This window comes from Synchiropus splendidus, chromosome 1 (genome assembly GCF_027744825.2).
Source record: "Synchiropus splendidus isolate RoL2022-P1 chromosome 1, RoL_Sspl_1.0, whole genome shotgun sequence".
Lineage (NCBI taxonomy): Eukaryota > Metazoa > Chordata > Actinopteri > Syngnathiformes > Callionymidae > Synchiropus > Synchiropus splendidus.
In genome coordinates, this window is record NC_071334.1 from 61,653,703 (window position 1) to 61,669,076 (window position 15,374).

Sequence of the window (15,374 nt, forward strand, 5' to 3'; positions counted from 1 at the left end):
TCGCGGTGCGTTCACGGAGCGGCGTCACCGCCGGCTTCAGCTGGTCACCGTTATGGAGGACTGAACCCCTTGGACATGATGGTATAATGATGAAAGAGTGTTCTGATGGGTAACAATGGCCAACCCTGAGCTTACAGCTGCGTTGACATAGCATGGTGCTAACTGTTGTTGTCATCAGAGGAAATTGATTTGTATTTAATAATGTGACACACTTTTGATTTTCATCTGAAAGTGTTCTTGTTTTTCTTGTAATGTAGAGACGTGTCCCCAGTGTGTCTCCTCGGGAAGCACGTGTAGTGTCCTGCACCGACCACATTCACAGAACCGAACTAGGGAGCCACACTGAACGCATCATTCAGATATGTTTATATTGTCATTAAAATAAAGACTGTTTAAGACTATTTTCTGAGATGCATACATGGACAGCGATGTTTTAAATGGCCCATTAAAGACCTCAGCTTAATAGAACTGGGGTTTTCTGTCAATGTTCAATGGTTCAGGCGTCGCAGGGTTAATTCCTGTTCCAGATCAGACAACACGACTCATTACTGTTTCTCTGTTGCTAAATCCACAGAGCTTTATGAACTCTAAAGGACAGTTACTCCAGTTCCCTTGTCATATGTGCAGCGCAGTATGCAGATCAAGAAGATCAAGATCCCGATTTGACTCTTCAAAAACCGTCGACTAAATCTTAATTTTCCAAAACAACATTCCTTGTTGCACAAGCTATGAACAGTTGTAATAAGTTAAACTGCCGTAATTATCAAGTAATAAGACAAGGACATTTTTTGTTGATTTTGTCAAAAAAGAAAAAAAACATTTGCTACCAAGTCAGTATTTAAATAAAAAGCATAATACCCCAGCAAAAATCTGGGAAAGGGTATAGTTAGCTTCTTAGCTAACAAAAGTGGCAAGTTTTAAGTGTTGCTATGCCGAGTGGTAATAATGATTAAAGTGAATATGAGTAAATGTCAAGCTACTCTAATAAGCACTGATACTGTTAACACAAATCTTAACATGTGGAAAATATTTGGACTCTTTGGCTAACATTCACCGAAGAAGCCTTCATGGCTTCTTCTAAACAAAATGAACAACCTGCAATATTTCACAAAAACAAAACTGCCAGTCCATAAAAGTACCTGTGTGGCTGAATGTTTTTGTTGTTGTTTGGCTCATTTTCATTGGAGTTTTTTTCCCCTCTCAGAGTCACCTCACACAAAAACTCAAAAACAGACTCCAATTCAAATGGAGAAAATGCCAGAGTGTTTGATGTCTGGTGATTTTATCAATGACAGGAAATGACATTTGATTGTAATGTTTTGCACAAGTGATGGACAACACAGCCACAGACAGAGAGAGAGACAGAGATAGCAGGCTTTACCCCATCAGGCTCCTGAAAGCAATCCAAGCCAGAAACAAAGGTTGAAGAAAAGAAGGCGGACAGAGAAAGAATCAGCAACACAAACAGGATGGAAACGCCTCAGAAGTCAACGAGAACTTTGACACACAGACAAAACACATCTAGAGAGACTCAGAATAGAAAACAAAAGATTCTGGAGTGAAAATGTGACAGAATCACATTGGAGAGATGTATAGTTGAACAGCACTCATCAGTTTCTCTTGAATTACTCCTTCTCCCCTTGATGATATATATATATATATATTGATTGACAGAATCAATATTCTTAAAAGCAATCATCATCATTCCGCAAGGTATTTCCTAGTTGAACATTCATCCATTTTCTGAAACACCACATCTCAGTCACTAAATGGTGTTTTTCTCCCAAGCATGAACACAGGATACTCACGAGCAAGCGAAGGCCACCAGCGCTCCACTGACCACAATGAAGTCCAGGATGTTCCAAAGGTCACGGAAATAAGAGCCAGGGTGGAGCAGGAGTCCCAAGTCAATCATCTGGTGTTTGATAGAGAGTAAAAAGATGTGACTGTACATCCATTAACATCCAAGGAACAGAAGAGATTTAAATTTGCAGGGCTGATGGGGGACTTTAATTAAAAAGGCAGAGGCTAGGTTTTGCTAAGCCATGACAGAGGGAGAAAAAAATGATTCTTAAATGTGGCTGTATTAATGTAGCGCTTGTAGTGATGTGAAGTAGACTTCTGTTAAAAAAAATGATTGAAAGTGCCCCACAACCAACTCATCTTGAAGAAAATAATACCTTAATGACCATCTCAAAGGTGAAGACTCCAGTAAAAACATAGTCCAGGTACTTGAGAACCTGTTGAGATAGAAGAACAGAGTTCACTTTTGTAGAAGAGGCAGATATCCACCAGATGCATTCTCCTCTATCAGATGAAAAAACCTCTCCTGCCACACACGAGTGCACAGGCGGAAAACATGCCCATACCATCCTAAGGTGAATACTAACCAGCCTGGTCTGTCGAAGAGCAGCTTACTTTGTCATCAGCTCACGGCTGATCCAATGAAATTTGTCATGTAAACTGAATATAAATGTGATAAAAATGCAAATCTGATGTGTTTTAGCACAGAATGAATGCCCAAGTAAGCGACTGTGACCAGAAAAATAATGTTTTGAAAGCAATAAAAAGCAAAACATTTAAATTGGGAGAGACACAGTGCCACATGTGTTTATTTTCGGCATAGAATCTCACGTGCGCAGGTTCAGTGGATCACGAGCCACCAGACAAAACGTCACCTGTTTCACAAGCCTTTAGAAGCAAACTTTCCCTTACGACCAGAGTCAGCTGAGCTCCGCATACATCAGTATGTGTGAGTCATGACTTGAGCTTCACGTGTCCCTGTTCCTCTCGGTTCTCCTCTTCAGTCTGACTCACATTATTCCGTGGTGCGTTGGCTTGAACCGGGTCCTCGGCTGCCAAAGCGATGCTGCTCATGGTAATGACCAACAGGATGCACATTTCAAAGTAGCGGAGGTTAACAACGTAGTGACAAAGTCGCCGCACCCTGCAGGAACACACAGATTGAGTATCTTCAGTGGCTGCATCATGAAGGATGAGTCAGGGGACAACTGTTATGAATCATGGAATAATTTGCCCATATACTGTTGCACCTCAGTGTGCACCCAAACACAATCATCCTCCATGTTTCTTTTCAATTCCACTTAACTAAGATTAAAACTGTAGTGAACAAAAGAAACACTATCAAAAAGCATGATCTCAGTTCTTTCAGTCGTGACAACATTAACCTTCCAGGTCTCTTTATAATCCTAAAATAATTCTGCTTTCAACACACAGTCATCACCATGATTGTGGAATGACCACCGCTCCATGCCCCTATTATTCACCATTTTTTTAATGTCTCGAAATTCCTTTTTGGTGGGTTTCTCCAAGCTCTGGTGGACATGACTGACGGGGGAATGTTCTAACACGTACAGCATTTCGATTCAGCTAAAGCAGCATCCTAATGTCTGATGGAGTTGCATCAATGTCGATCTGAGACTCCATCCTCCCCTCACTCATGAACAACACACTCAGATGCTTGGACACCTTCCCCGACTCAGGAATTCAACCCTCTCTACTCTAACCCTCAAGCTGCTATATGACCACTTTTTATTGGCCGTGCGACCGTTGGCAGGTCCAGCTTGATGTCGCTAAAAATACCACATCAAATTCAAGAAACAATGAGGAGACCAAAAATCCTCTGAAACAACACAAATGGTCCTCAAAGCAGAATGGCCTGGACAACACAAATTTATACAATCGAATTATATTCTCATGATTTCATTGATAAATGCATAGATCAAAAATATCATCCACTTACGGATTTGTTTGTCCAAAGACAAACATGGAGCTGTAGGGGAGTATCTGACGAGGCCTGTTTGCGTCCTCCTCCTGCTCCTCCAGATCTTTCTTCTCAAGTTGCAGGTTGTCACAGTCGATGTTGTTCACTGGTGCGACAAGAAACTCATCATATGTAGCATATTTAAGCAGTGATAAGTTGCCATATAGTTTACAGAGCAAATAAAATTGTTCTGCCTCAAACACCCTTCACATTTCTCTTTCTTACTGGGTATGACAGTTGTTTCTCCAGGCGGGGCAGTGATAGTGACAGGAATTCGGATGGTGCTGCTGTTGAGTCCAGCCTGGCTGGCCCTGCTGGAGTTCTTCTGGTTGTCAACGTCTTCTTGCTTGTCTCCAAGACTCAGGATGCTGCACCTCGGGTGCAGAGGGCTGGATGTGAGCCCCTCCTCTGCGTCAGAGTCTCTGAAAAAGTCCAAACTTGAGTGTATCTTTGACAGTAAATACAGAAAAGACAATAATTCAAAGTGTTCCTGTTCAGTTCAGTAAAACAATTATAATGAGCAAACAGCACTCGGAGCATCAAATGAAAGAGCAGGAAGCAAAACTGTAATCACATGAAATGGTTGTCAATCTGTCAGAGGGAATCTGTGGGCAGCAGCAGGAATAGCCAGGAGCAGATGGCTGGGTTTGTCTGCCGGTGTTGAGAAGGTGAGAGGTAACTCACTCGTTTAATTAGCCTTCTGTTCAGCTACATTCACAACGTTTTCCAGAAACGCTCCTTTTAAACACATAAGATTACGCGTGGAGATGAGCATTCGCGATCATCACATGTCATCATTGATGGTGGGGATCTGTGACTCTCAGCCTTCCATAATGTTTCTGAAAATTTCACCAGTGTGAAACTGTCAAAGCAAAAACAGCGGTGTAGCAGTGGAGCTACTGTTGCAGGCCGTGACAAGACTTTAAGGAGGCGAGACTAAGTGAAGGCCGAGACCAAACTGGATACAGACACATTAGTCTATTTGTCGTCTGCTTACAGACAAGGTCATCATTGATATTATTACCATGTTTGCTATGTTTCAAGCTCAACGAGACTCACAGTCTAAGCTCTATTCACCTCTAAAATAAAAAAAAAAAGTTAAATTGCATGATTCAGGCAGTGTTCTTCAAAAACGAAAGATCTAATTGGTCGGAAATTTAATTTGATTCATTTTTTAAAAAAATATCTCCACTTCTTTTGAAGCAAGAGATACATTTGTGTGTCTGTACAACTTAACCTTATGCTGCTGTATTGAGTCTGGTCTCACGGCTCTCTGCATGCTCTGGTCTCAGTCCATGGATAGGTGGTTTTGACTACAGTACTATGATATTAAATGTAATAACTTGCAGAACCACATAGACAAAGACTTGTTTGCACCATACAACTGGTAACCAGGGGTCTGTTCATGTGTATCTGCTTGAACATCCTTGCAACAAGTTTCACTTGCAGATCAACTCATAGTTATTTGTAGGGATTCACCAACACCAGCTTTTTCCAAAGCAAGTAGTGTACTAGTACTTGCATTTTCTTTCCATATATATATATATATATATATATATATATATATATATATATATCAGTATGCTTTTCTTGTATATGGGTTTCACTGTAACACAAATTCTACAAAATTGTCATCAACTGACTTTAAAAAACTGCCGTTGCAGTAAAGTAGTATTGGTTTTTTAGTATCGGTGACCAGTACTCAAGCCCAGGTATCGGACCGAGACCGGTGCCGGTGCATCCCTAGCTATTTATCCTTCAGTCGTCGACAGTAGTTGTCTCCATCACCATCTTGAAATGGAAATACAACACAAATGTGTACTGTATTATAGGCAGCATGTTGTCTTACCTATGACCTCTGTGCCCATTCTTATTCCTCTTGTTCTCCTCTCTGTACTGATTCCTCTCTCCATTACTGTCCCCTCCTGCTTTACTCCTGCGCTCACCGTTCAGTAACATCCCGTTCCCCTCTTTGGAGGGTCGATGTGAGTGATGGTGACGGTGTCTCCGCTCCTCTCCTGCGGCTCTCGCATCATTGCTCTCATCCTCGGGGGAACCTGCCTCTTTAATATGGGCACTGTTGTGATCTTTGCTGCGGCTGTGGTGTGTGTGGTGCCTCCCCGAGCGACCGTTGCCACCATCCCCGTTTCTGTCTCGATGGTGATGGTGTCTTCTGGAGTGTGAGTGATGGCTTTCTGCGACACCCTCGTGCCGGGGATCGCATACGTCTTCACGTGTGCCTTCGGGGGACCTGGCAGGCATGTCTCCGTTCATAGCGTCGACCACAAGTGGTCTGTCAAGATGGGTCTTCATGTCAGGGTGCAGGTGCAGAGCTGAGGACACACGGAGACGCTCCTCGGGATCAAGCTCATTGAACAAGGCCTCTGTGCTCGCTCTCATGTTGTGCCTCCTCAGCTGGTTCGTCCTCTGCTCCCAAATGGACATGGTCTTGGCTCCTCGCTGCTGCTCTTTGCTGCACACAGGAAACGCCACAAAAGAAATGAACAAGTGATAACTTCTTCGTTCAGAAGAGGCAAGACACTGAAAGGTGGTCTGGATGGAAAGCATCCTCCACAGTGCATCCATAGCTCCACAGACCTCTGACCGGCAGCACTGGGGTGGGCTATGGATGCTCACACACGTTCATCATGGTACAGCTTTCCCTTACCATGATTGACTGTAAAATGTGAGCAAATGAGAATTCAAGTTGAAAACTATTGTAAAATGGCAAACATTTAGATAGTTGCTGTCAACATGACCTGAAACAGAGGAGTCGGAACAAAACTGTGGTGGCAGTTTTCGGTCTAACAGGAGAGACGCAGACAAGATGATGGAATTGATGAAATAGCTGAGTCTTCTTTTTCATTTCTAAACTAAAGGTCAGGCAGAAAGATTTGTTTGTCTTTTATTTTTTATTGACCATAGTATCTCTCATAAATTTTCATTTGTTCTTCAAGTATTATACGCACAACAGACAGCTCAAACTAATGACATGACCCTTTCTTACCGCCATGAAGGGGAGGAAAAGGTCTGTTTACAAGCAGGGTTGTTTGAAACTCCAAAAGCTGAGGACTATTTTCATAGATTTTTTTTCACAACAATGCTATTGAACCAATAACAGTTTTTGGCGAATGATTTGTTATGCGCCGCCTATTTAAAAAACTGCATGAGGATCACTTCTAAACTAGTACTGAAAACGGGGTCCAGCAGGGAGACTGACTCTGCAATGTTCTGAACTTGAGTCATGAACTCATCACATCTTTTATTTTCATGAAAGCGCTCAAATTGTGGAGCTCCAGACATCCAGGAAAAAAACTTCAATGTAAGTAAAACACCTATGTTTTCATTAGTTTTATGTGACAGGGCTAAATATTTTGGCGGCTTGATGCTCTTCAGCCTGTAAAAATCCATATTTCAGCTCCTCCTTTTATTATTTTATTTATTTTAGCATGTCCTTTAGTGGAGAAAATAGTAACATCTTATAGTCTGGAAATTACGAAAGTTGCATTTTCACAAAATTTGCGAAAGGATGTTGAAACATTGGGATGGAAACCTGACTAATGTGGTTGTCACTATCAGACTATTGTACCACATCCCTGTTTTTTTTTTTTTACTTCAATTGACACATACACTATTCTGTACATGCCAAGTGTGAGGAGACTGAAGTAGCTCCTCCCACAGTTTTGTTTCTGCTCTCTCACACACTTGATGGTGGCCATGCTTCACCAGCACACAACCCCAGTTGCACTTCGAGACCATGTTGACACTTGTTTCCAAACAATACTGATTGATGGGTGGAATGGCTCATTCTTCAATCTAATAAATAACAAATGTGTTTCTGAAACATTTGTCTTATATTATTGGCAAGTGTGGTGTCTTCTGATGAGAATTAAATGTGGAACTTGAGTTAGTTTTCACATCGTGTACCTCAGGATTCGTCTGGCAGGGGAGGAGAAGCTATAACTCCTAAAAACAGACAGACAGAGGATAGAGGGCAGGTGTCCAGTGATGAGCAACAGACATGTCTCACTTTTTTTTTTTTTTTTTGCTCTCATATGGGTTTGAGGGACATCGAACACTGGAAGGAAAAGGTCACCATTGAAATCATGTTTTTGTGTACAAGACATGCAAGCTGATTCTGAGGGAAGGACGACTTGTTTGTTGCAAAAAAGACCAGGAAAGGTCAAGAGGAAGGCTGGCTGTCATCATTTTGTCTAGAGCTGTCAATAGATAGAAAATTATAATCTCAATGAATCACGCTAAGTCAAAGTTCATACCCGATTCATGGCCAATGAATCACATTTGGTATCAGTTCTAAATGTAAGTTAAAGCTGGGCTGTTGTACTGAACACATCTGCATGAGGAAAGCATTGATGGTTGCTACTGCGTTAGTAAAATCTTTCTTTGAATTACATTCAGAACAGATGCAGAACGTGTTATTAGTTAGCCATCGATCGCAAGTTAACTCCGCTTTAGCACAGTTAATTGAAATTAAAAACTTATTGACAGCCCTAAATGTGCTAGCAGGTTACCTTGTCTGTGGTTTGTGACTGAATAAACGACAGATAGAGAGAACTTCTTCACATGCGTCAGAGGAATGAGGAAGGAGAGGAGAAAATTGTAACGTAGTGATAACTCACGGTGACTGAATGCTGTTGATGGACGACCTGCGAGAGATCGAATCTCGATTTTGCTTTACAAAACTGTACATGCAGAGTAAAAACAAAGGAAAAACAATGAGACACACGTCTGGAGGAGACAGTCTGAGATGGGAACAGTCCCCTCCGCTCTCTACAACAAGTCTACGTCACCAAAAGAAAGAACACACACATTTTAGTCCGGTGAGCTTCGACTGCAACGACGTCTCAAAGGTGCATCCCAAAGATAACAATGAGTCACAGCTTTCAATGAGCTCTAGAAGGTGAAAATATCATCATTTGGGATGGACCTTGGAACCCAAACATTCTAAAAGTAAAAACAGTTCATTCTCAATTGATGTGTTCACAATAAAACATTGACACAATCGTGATCACAGAGAGATGATGACTGTGACGGATAGATAAAGAAAAATATGTTGATCACTTAATGAGAAATTACTTACACTAAATATTTTTATTAAAAAAAGTACATGAGCACAGCAAACAAAATATTTGAAAGAGTAATTAGGCCAAATATATTCTTTTTGTTTTTTTTTTTTTAAGAAAAAAACAATGATTGACTGATGGACTTTAGAGATGTTCTTGCTATAGTTTTCTGAGGTTCTCTTGAAATGTATGCGTCTGTGTGTGTGCACGTGGGTGTGTGCATGTTATAATGTGACAATTCTAAAGACAAATTACTCCCATTGCAATATGCCATTACAGCTGAACAGCAAATAATGGATATGAAATCTGATTCATATTGCATTATCCGTCACTTCACATGAAGATCAGGTCCGTGGGACATTTTGTTAAATTTTGCTCAATATGGCTTCATGAATACAACCTTTTACAAAGTTATTTTGAAGCAAAGTTATTCTTTGAGTCTAATAGTCTCTGTTACTGAAGAGAAAAAAACCATCAAACATACAATACAGTCCCTTCAAGGCTTTTTTCATGGATGGAAAGCATCACATGAATATGTTCAGCTACTGTAATACATTAGACTTTAGCTTCATCCCAAATCATACAGAGCTGTCAAACATCTATGAGTCAGACTGAATTACAACATGTCTACTTTAGAAAGAACACTTCAAAAATAAAAACAATAGAGGTGATGTGAAAACTTACGCGGCAATGGAGATGTTGGCTGCAGACAGGGGGCTGACTTCCTTCACTTCCAGAGCCTTCTGGAGGGCCAGTTTCTTATTGGCTGCCTCCTCCTGCTCCTCCTCGTCCTTTCCCACAGACACAGTTACTTAGTCGCTAATAAACCATGGAGACAATGATCTGGCTACGGTCCTCGCTTACCTTGGTCAGCTCCTGGGCATTGGCTAGATTATCAACAGCAATAGCCAAGAAGACATTCAAGAGTGTGTCTGGGGCAGAAGAGCTCAGGAGAATCCACACAGATGGAACGTGGTCAATGAATGCTCACAACAAAAAAATCCAAGAAGTCGATCACAGTCACTTTTGATGAGCCACCCCCTCACCTCCCCCCTCTTCCTCTTTCTCTTGACATCATGGAGCAGGACGTGGTCACTCAGTTCAGGAGGCTGAACCTTCAGAAGGCTGCGGGTCCGGACAGAGTTTCCCCTGCCATCCTGAAGCATTGTGCTGCTGAGCTGGCTCCAGTGTTCACGGACATCTTCAATGCTTCCTTGGTGTCCTGTCATGTTCCTGCCCGCTTTAAGTCCTCCACTATCATCCCTGTTCCCAAGAAGGCCAGGATCACAGGACTGAATGATTACTGACCGGTGGCACTGACGTCTGTGGTCATGAAGTCCTTTGAGCGCCTGGTTCTCTCTCACCTGAAATCTATCACTGCTTCTCACCTGGACTCATTGCAGTTTGCCTATAGAGCCAACAAATCTGTGGACGATGCAGTGAATCAGGCCCTTCATTTCGTTCTGGAGCATCTGGACTGCCCAGGAACCTATGCCAGGATCCTGTTTGTAGACTTCAGCTCTGCCTTTAACACGATTCTTCCAGCTCTGCTTGAAGACAAGCTTCGCCAGCTGGACGTGCCTGACTCCCTCTGCAGATGGATGACAGACTTCCTGACCAGCCGGAGCTGGCGTGTGCGGTTGGGGACGACTGTCTCCGACACTCGGACCCTCAACATCGGGTCTCCTCAGGGCTGTGTTCTCTCTCAATGGCTCTTCTCTCTGTACACTAACTGCTGTACCTCCAGCTGATCAAGTTTGCGGATGACACCACCATCATCGGGCTCATCTCAGATGGAGATGAGTGGGCTTACAGGAGGGAGGTGGAGCAGCTAGTGTCCTGGTGCAGCCACAACAACCTGGAACTCAACGCCCAGAATACAGTGGAGATGGTCAGGTCAGACTTCAGGAGAGTCACAGCTCCTCTGTCTCCTCTCATGTTGGCTGGTTCACCCATTCCTATTGTAGACTCCTTCTGCTTCCTAGGAACCACCATCACTGAGGACCTCAAATGGGAGCCAACCATCAGGTCCCTCATCAGGACGGCCCAGCAGAGAATGTTCTTCCTGAGGCAGCTACGAAAACTATGAGACGGCCGACGAAGTTGCTGGTGGAGTTCTACACGGCCATCATCCAGTCCATCCTCACCTCCTCCATCACTGTCTGGTACAACAGCGCCACCTCCAGGGACAAGAGCAGACTGCAGCGCATCGTACGTTCTGCTGAGAAGGTGATGGGTTGCAGCCTGCCACCTCTTCAGGACCTGTATGTCTCCAGAACCCAGAGACGTGCAGGTCGGATCAGAGCCGACCCTTCTCACCCTGGACATGGACTGTTTGTTCCTCTTCCCTCTGGCAGGAGGCTACGGTCCATCCAGACCAGAACCTCCCGTCACAGGAACAGCTTCTTCCCCTCGGCCATCAGACTGTTGAATTCGTGAACAGCCTTGTTGTTATTTTATTTTATTTTATTTTATTATTTATTTACTTTTTGACTGCACGTTATTCAAAACGCTTTCCTAGTTAGTGGGCTCCCTACTGACCATGGCAATAAATTTGATTCTGATTCTGATTCTAAAACATCTGTGAAGCCACATTTCCAATCGCAGTGGCCTGGGAGAGGATACAGTTTCCAAAGAGCGTGAGGACGATGAAGTAGACAGAAGAGAACATGCCACGCCGTACTCCTCCTTGAGACTCGATGCCGTGGTACATGACAGCATTCCAGTCTTCACCCGTTAAAATCTAGAGTGAACAAAATGGGAGGTAATTTCATAACCGCATTAAATAAAGGATTATAAATCCAGAGTTACTGGGATTATGCGAAGCAGGTCTGACTTATCTTTGTAATTACCGATAGCAATCGCTATAGCCTAATTAAGCCAGCGGTGCCTCATGTGCGCAAAAGGCTTTTTGCAGATTTACTGTGCACGAGCAGGATCTTACCTGGAACACTGTCAGGATGGCAGCTGGAAAAGTGTCAAAGTTGGTTGTTGGAGTCTCTTTCTCGAAATTGAACCTAAAATAATCAAAACCACATTTTAAATTCTATTATTATCTCAATATGTGACACAGTTAAAACAGCTATGGTTGAGAAATAAGGCTAAATCGGGCAAATACAAAAACAGGCAAAGAAAACATTTCAATCTGGTGTCGTTGTCAAGAAGGAAAACCAGAGCACAGAATGATCAAGTCCAAACCAAGTCTATTAGTCTTTCAGACACACTCATTCATTTCTCACAGCAAAAGAAAAGGTAGTTATTTTTCAAAATAAATGAAGAACTGAAATGCTTACAGTGGAACAAACATCACCCAGCCTGGTTTTAGACTAGGTCTTGGTTTCGCTCTCCTCTTTGGTCTTGACTTGGTCATGGGTTGGTGGTCTCCACTACAACACTATTTCTATCAAAGATACTGTATTGCGTTATTTACGAGTTTGCTGGAGGAAGAATGTTTTCCAAACTGATTATTTTGTGTTGGTTTGCCCAGATGTCAAGACAAACAGCCCACGTGTTTGTCTTTTCAGAAGCGTCTGGCCATCCTGAAAAACTTCTTAAGGTTTGTACTGTCTCTGAGTTTGTGGGTTCCGTATTATCTCTGATTTTGATGTTTCAGTGTTTGTTCTGTTTATCTCCGGCTTGTCTTCAAGCTCTGTTTCCGCAAGTCTCCTTTTATAATGCACCCTGTGATTTCTGTTCTGAAGAGCGTTAAAAAGGGAAAAGAATCTGAACGCTCATGTGTTGCACTGCGGTGTGCAGGTATGAAACCTGGGACCCTGTGGCCAGATAACGATGAACAGTTTGTTGATCATCTTTTAAAGCTGTTTATGTTTGATGCACACATCCTTTGATAATATTCTAAAAAATACTGTCAAGATTTTCACACTGCATTAGGTGTAATTTTGTGAATGCAAAACATCTTAACCACAAATAAAAGATTCACAAAATATGCATAACAATTACCGAGAGTGTTGGCAGTATTTGTGATGTCAGTGTTATGATGTGATGGTTGAAAAAATATAGCAGAGAAAAAGTGAAAAAATTATATAGAGAAAATTTCAACAAACGTGAGATAAATATATGACAATTTAATGTAATTTAATGAGAGGAAGATATTACATTTAATAGAAATCTATACATTAAAATGCTATATATATATATATATATATATATATATATATATATATATATATATATATATATATATATATATATATATAGTGGTTCTCTGGCTTCACGGTTCTTCAAATATTTGCTTCTCATCTGATTATCCTGCAGATAATCTTTGAGACTGCTGTCTCAGTCACATAAGGCTGGGAATATTGTGTGCAACAGCCATGTTGCCTCTACTGTGGCTCCTGTCATGTGAACAGCTACTGCCGGTCAGACTGCTCAGAGCCTGTATCTAATGTACATGAATTACATGAGGGAAATGACGAAGGAAGGGATGTGGTGACGGATGTTGGGGAGGGGCGAATAATTCAATAAAATTCCCCCCCGTAGCATGCGACCGTGCTCTCTCAGATCATGCTCCTTCCTTCCACTTTTGTCCTCCTTAGTCTCATTACGGCATCCTCCATCTCCCACCCATCAGTCATCCCTCTTTTTCAGCTCACCGAGCCACATTCCCTGCCTGCATATCGCACTGCCATTTATTTCTCTCTTCATCGTCTGTCTCCTCAAGGATTAGCAGACGCAGGGTGAGCCACCTCAGCGGCAGTTAGATTCTCTGACTCTCTTGGTTCAGATTGGAACCTCATCTCCTCATGACATTCACAGCAACTTCAATAAATCAAACATAAGTAATGGAACTGCAGACACTTGCTCTTTCACCTCCCGAACCGAGTTACATTGTTGACACCAGACGGAATGTATATTAAAGAAGTTAAGCACACATCAAAAAAAATATTTTTTTTAAATCGTACATGAGATGCAGCATTCAGCATCATCATCTTATCCCCTCATCAGGGTGATGGAGTCTGTGGGTGATAGGTAATGTGGAGTCACTAAGTAACCTGTGTTCATGCACTAAGGGAGGAAACCAGAGGGCAAAGAGAAAAGCTATGGACTCATTGTAGGTGCATAGAAAGTGCACCTAATACAAGTGACATCCGACTTGCAACCTGCTCAACTTACGTCCACCCATACTTACGACCACGGCCAGCAGATGCTTATGTAATTATTTTTTATTCAATGTCTAGCTCCGCAGCACGTAGCAGCCCGGCATTGCGTACGACAGTTACGGCAGCACAGTATCCCAGCATCTCACTCTCACACAGCCATCTACCACTACAGTAGTACCTATAACCCTCACGTCGACTATTTTGAATGGCATTCGACTGACGTCCAATCTGACTTACGACCGGGTGGTCGGAACCGATCCCGGTCGTAAGTCGGATGTTACTTGTATAAAAAGCCATTACAGATACATTTACCTGAAAGAGAATGCGTTGCTTAACAACATCACAGGCAAGAGGATGTTAAAGGGTAACCCAAAGGACAGTGTTATTGCTGTTATACCTCGAAAGTGTCACAGCGAGAGAAAGAGAATCTGACTGGGGTAAAGCTTTCACAGGGCTTATCACGAGCGCTGATGTCCTGCGAGTCGCCCTGGTGGGAGACGCTGCATCGCCTCAAGCTGTTTATCTCTCAATTCTCACATTTTTGCCTCCTGCTCTTGCCTTCCAGAGTGGCGGAGTTAATGGCCGAGCCAAAAATAAAAGCAGGACGTTACTGCCTTTGCTTCTTTTCCTTAACAAGCACGTTTCCAGCTTTGCTCGGTGAAAGTCATTTTCGTGACTCATCTGCCTGATCAAAGCTAATCTGTCTGATAAATGGATGTGGTTTGGCGCTTTTTCTTCCTGGAACTGAATGCGATGCTCGTTGGAAGGTCGTCTATTTTAATGGTCGAAGGATCGTGTCGCAGATGTTTTCTCAAGCCAAGGAAAAAATGATGCCCGATATTTTAGGCTGACTGGAAGAACCATGTGAACGTCACCATCATCTCACACTTGTCCATCAGCAGAGACTGATGCCATGCTTAATGATGCCTTGGATGGGTGCGGGTTGGTGCCATGGCAACAGCCAGCTGCTGCAAGGATGAGTGGCTATCTATAGGGGTTGTTAGCAGACAGTTTTCCAGACAAAACAAAGGCACATCTGGATCGGTAGACTTGACAAGGACTTTTTCAGGCATAAAAAAAAAAGATGTTTTGAACAAATTCTGGACGTGAATTCATCACCACTGGATGACAGGAAAGAAATCTGGAATCGCAGAATCTGGATCCCCTCCAGTACCAATATCCAGATGGGAAGACCCATTTTGCTGTGCAGCAAATGAAGCTCTATCACAGAATCAGCTATACCTGATTAAAAACTGTGACTTGTTAATTGTCAAAATAAATGTAATAAATATTATCGTGTTTGAGGAAAGTCATGTTTCTTTTTGTGTTTGAGAATGGCAGATGAAATGTTCCACAACAAAACAATCTGCCTTTGAATATTAAATC

General features: G+C 42.5%; 1 protein-coding gene across 7 annotated transcripts in view; it reads right to left on the reverse strand.

Moving 5' to 3' along the window:
- Positions 1 to 15,374, reverse strand: part of cacna1bb (calcium channel, voltage-dependent, N type, alpha 1B subunit, b) — a 102,568-nt gene that overhangs the window by 27,820 nt on the left and 59,374 nt on the right. For 5 of the 7 annotated variants that reach the window (XR_008412940.1, XR_008412939.1, XM_053849207.1 and 2 more), the window contains exons 15-25: positions 11,813 to 11,885; positions 11,494 to 11,611; positions 9,733 to 9,800; positions 9,553 to 9,659; positions 8,425 to 8,487; positions 5,634 to 6,257; positions 4,010 to 4,206; positions 3,764 to 3,890; positions 2,818 to 2,947; positions 2,181 to 2,240; positions 1,809 to 1,915 (exon numbers count right to left, since the gene is read on the reverse strand). Coding sequence is in view for 5 of the 7 variants with exons in the window: in XM_053849207.1 (XP_053705182.1) it covers positions 1,809 to 1,915; positions 2,181 to 2,240; positions 2,818 to 2,947; positions 3,764 to 3,890; positions 4,010 to 4,206; positions 5,634 to 6,257; positions 8,425 to 8,487; positions 9,553 to 9,659; positions 9,733 to 9,800; positions 11,494 to 11,611; positions 11,813 to 11,885 (1,674 nt within the window). In the remaining 2 variants the exon portion in view is untranslated. The remainder of the gene's footprint in view (positions 1 to 1,808; positions 1,916 to 2,180; positions 2,241 to 2,817; positions 2,948 to 3,763; positions 3,891 to 4,009; positions 4,207 to 5,633; positions 6,258 to 8,424; positions 8,488 to 9,552; positions 9,660 to 9,732; positions 9,801 to 11,493; positions 11,612 to 11,812; positions 11,886 to 15,374) is intronic. The other 2 variants (XM_053849216.1, XM_053849231.1) reach the window with 1 other exon arrangement.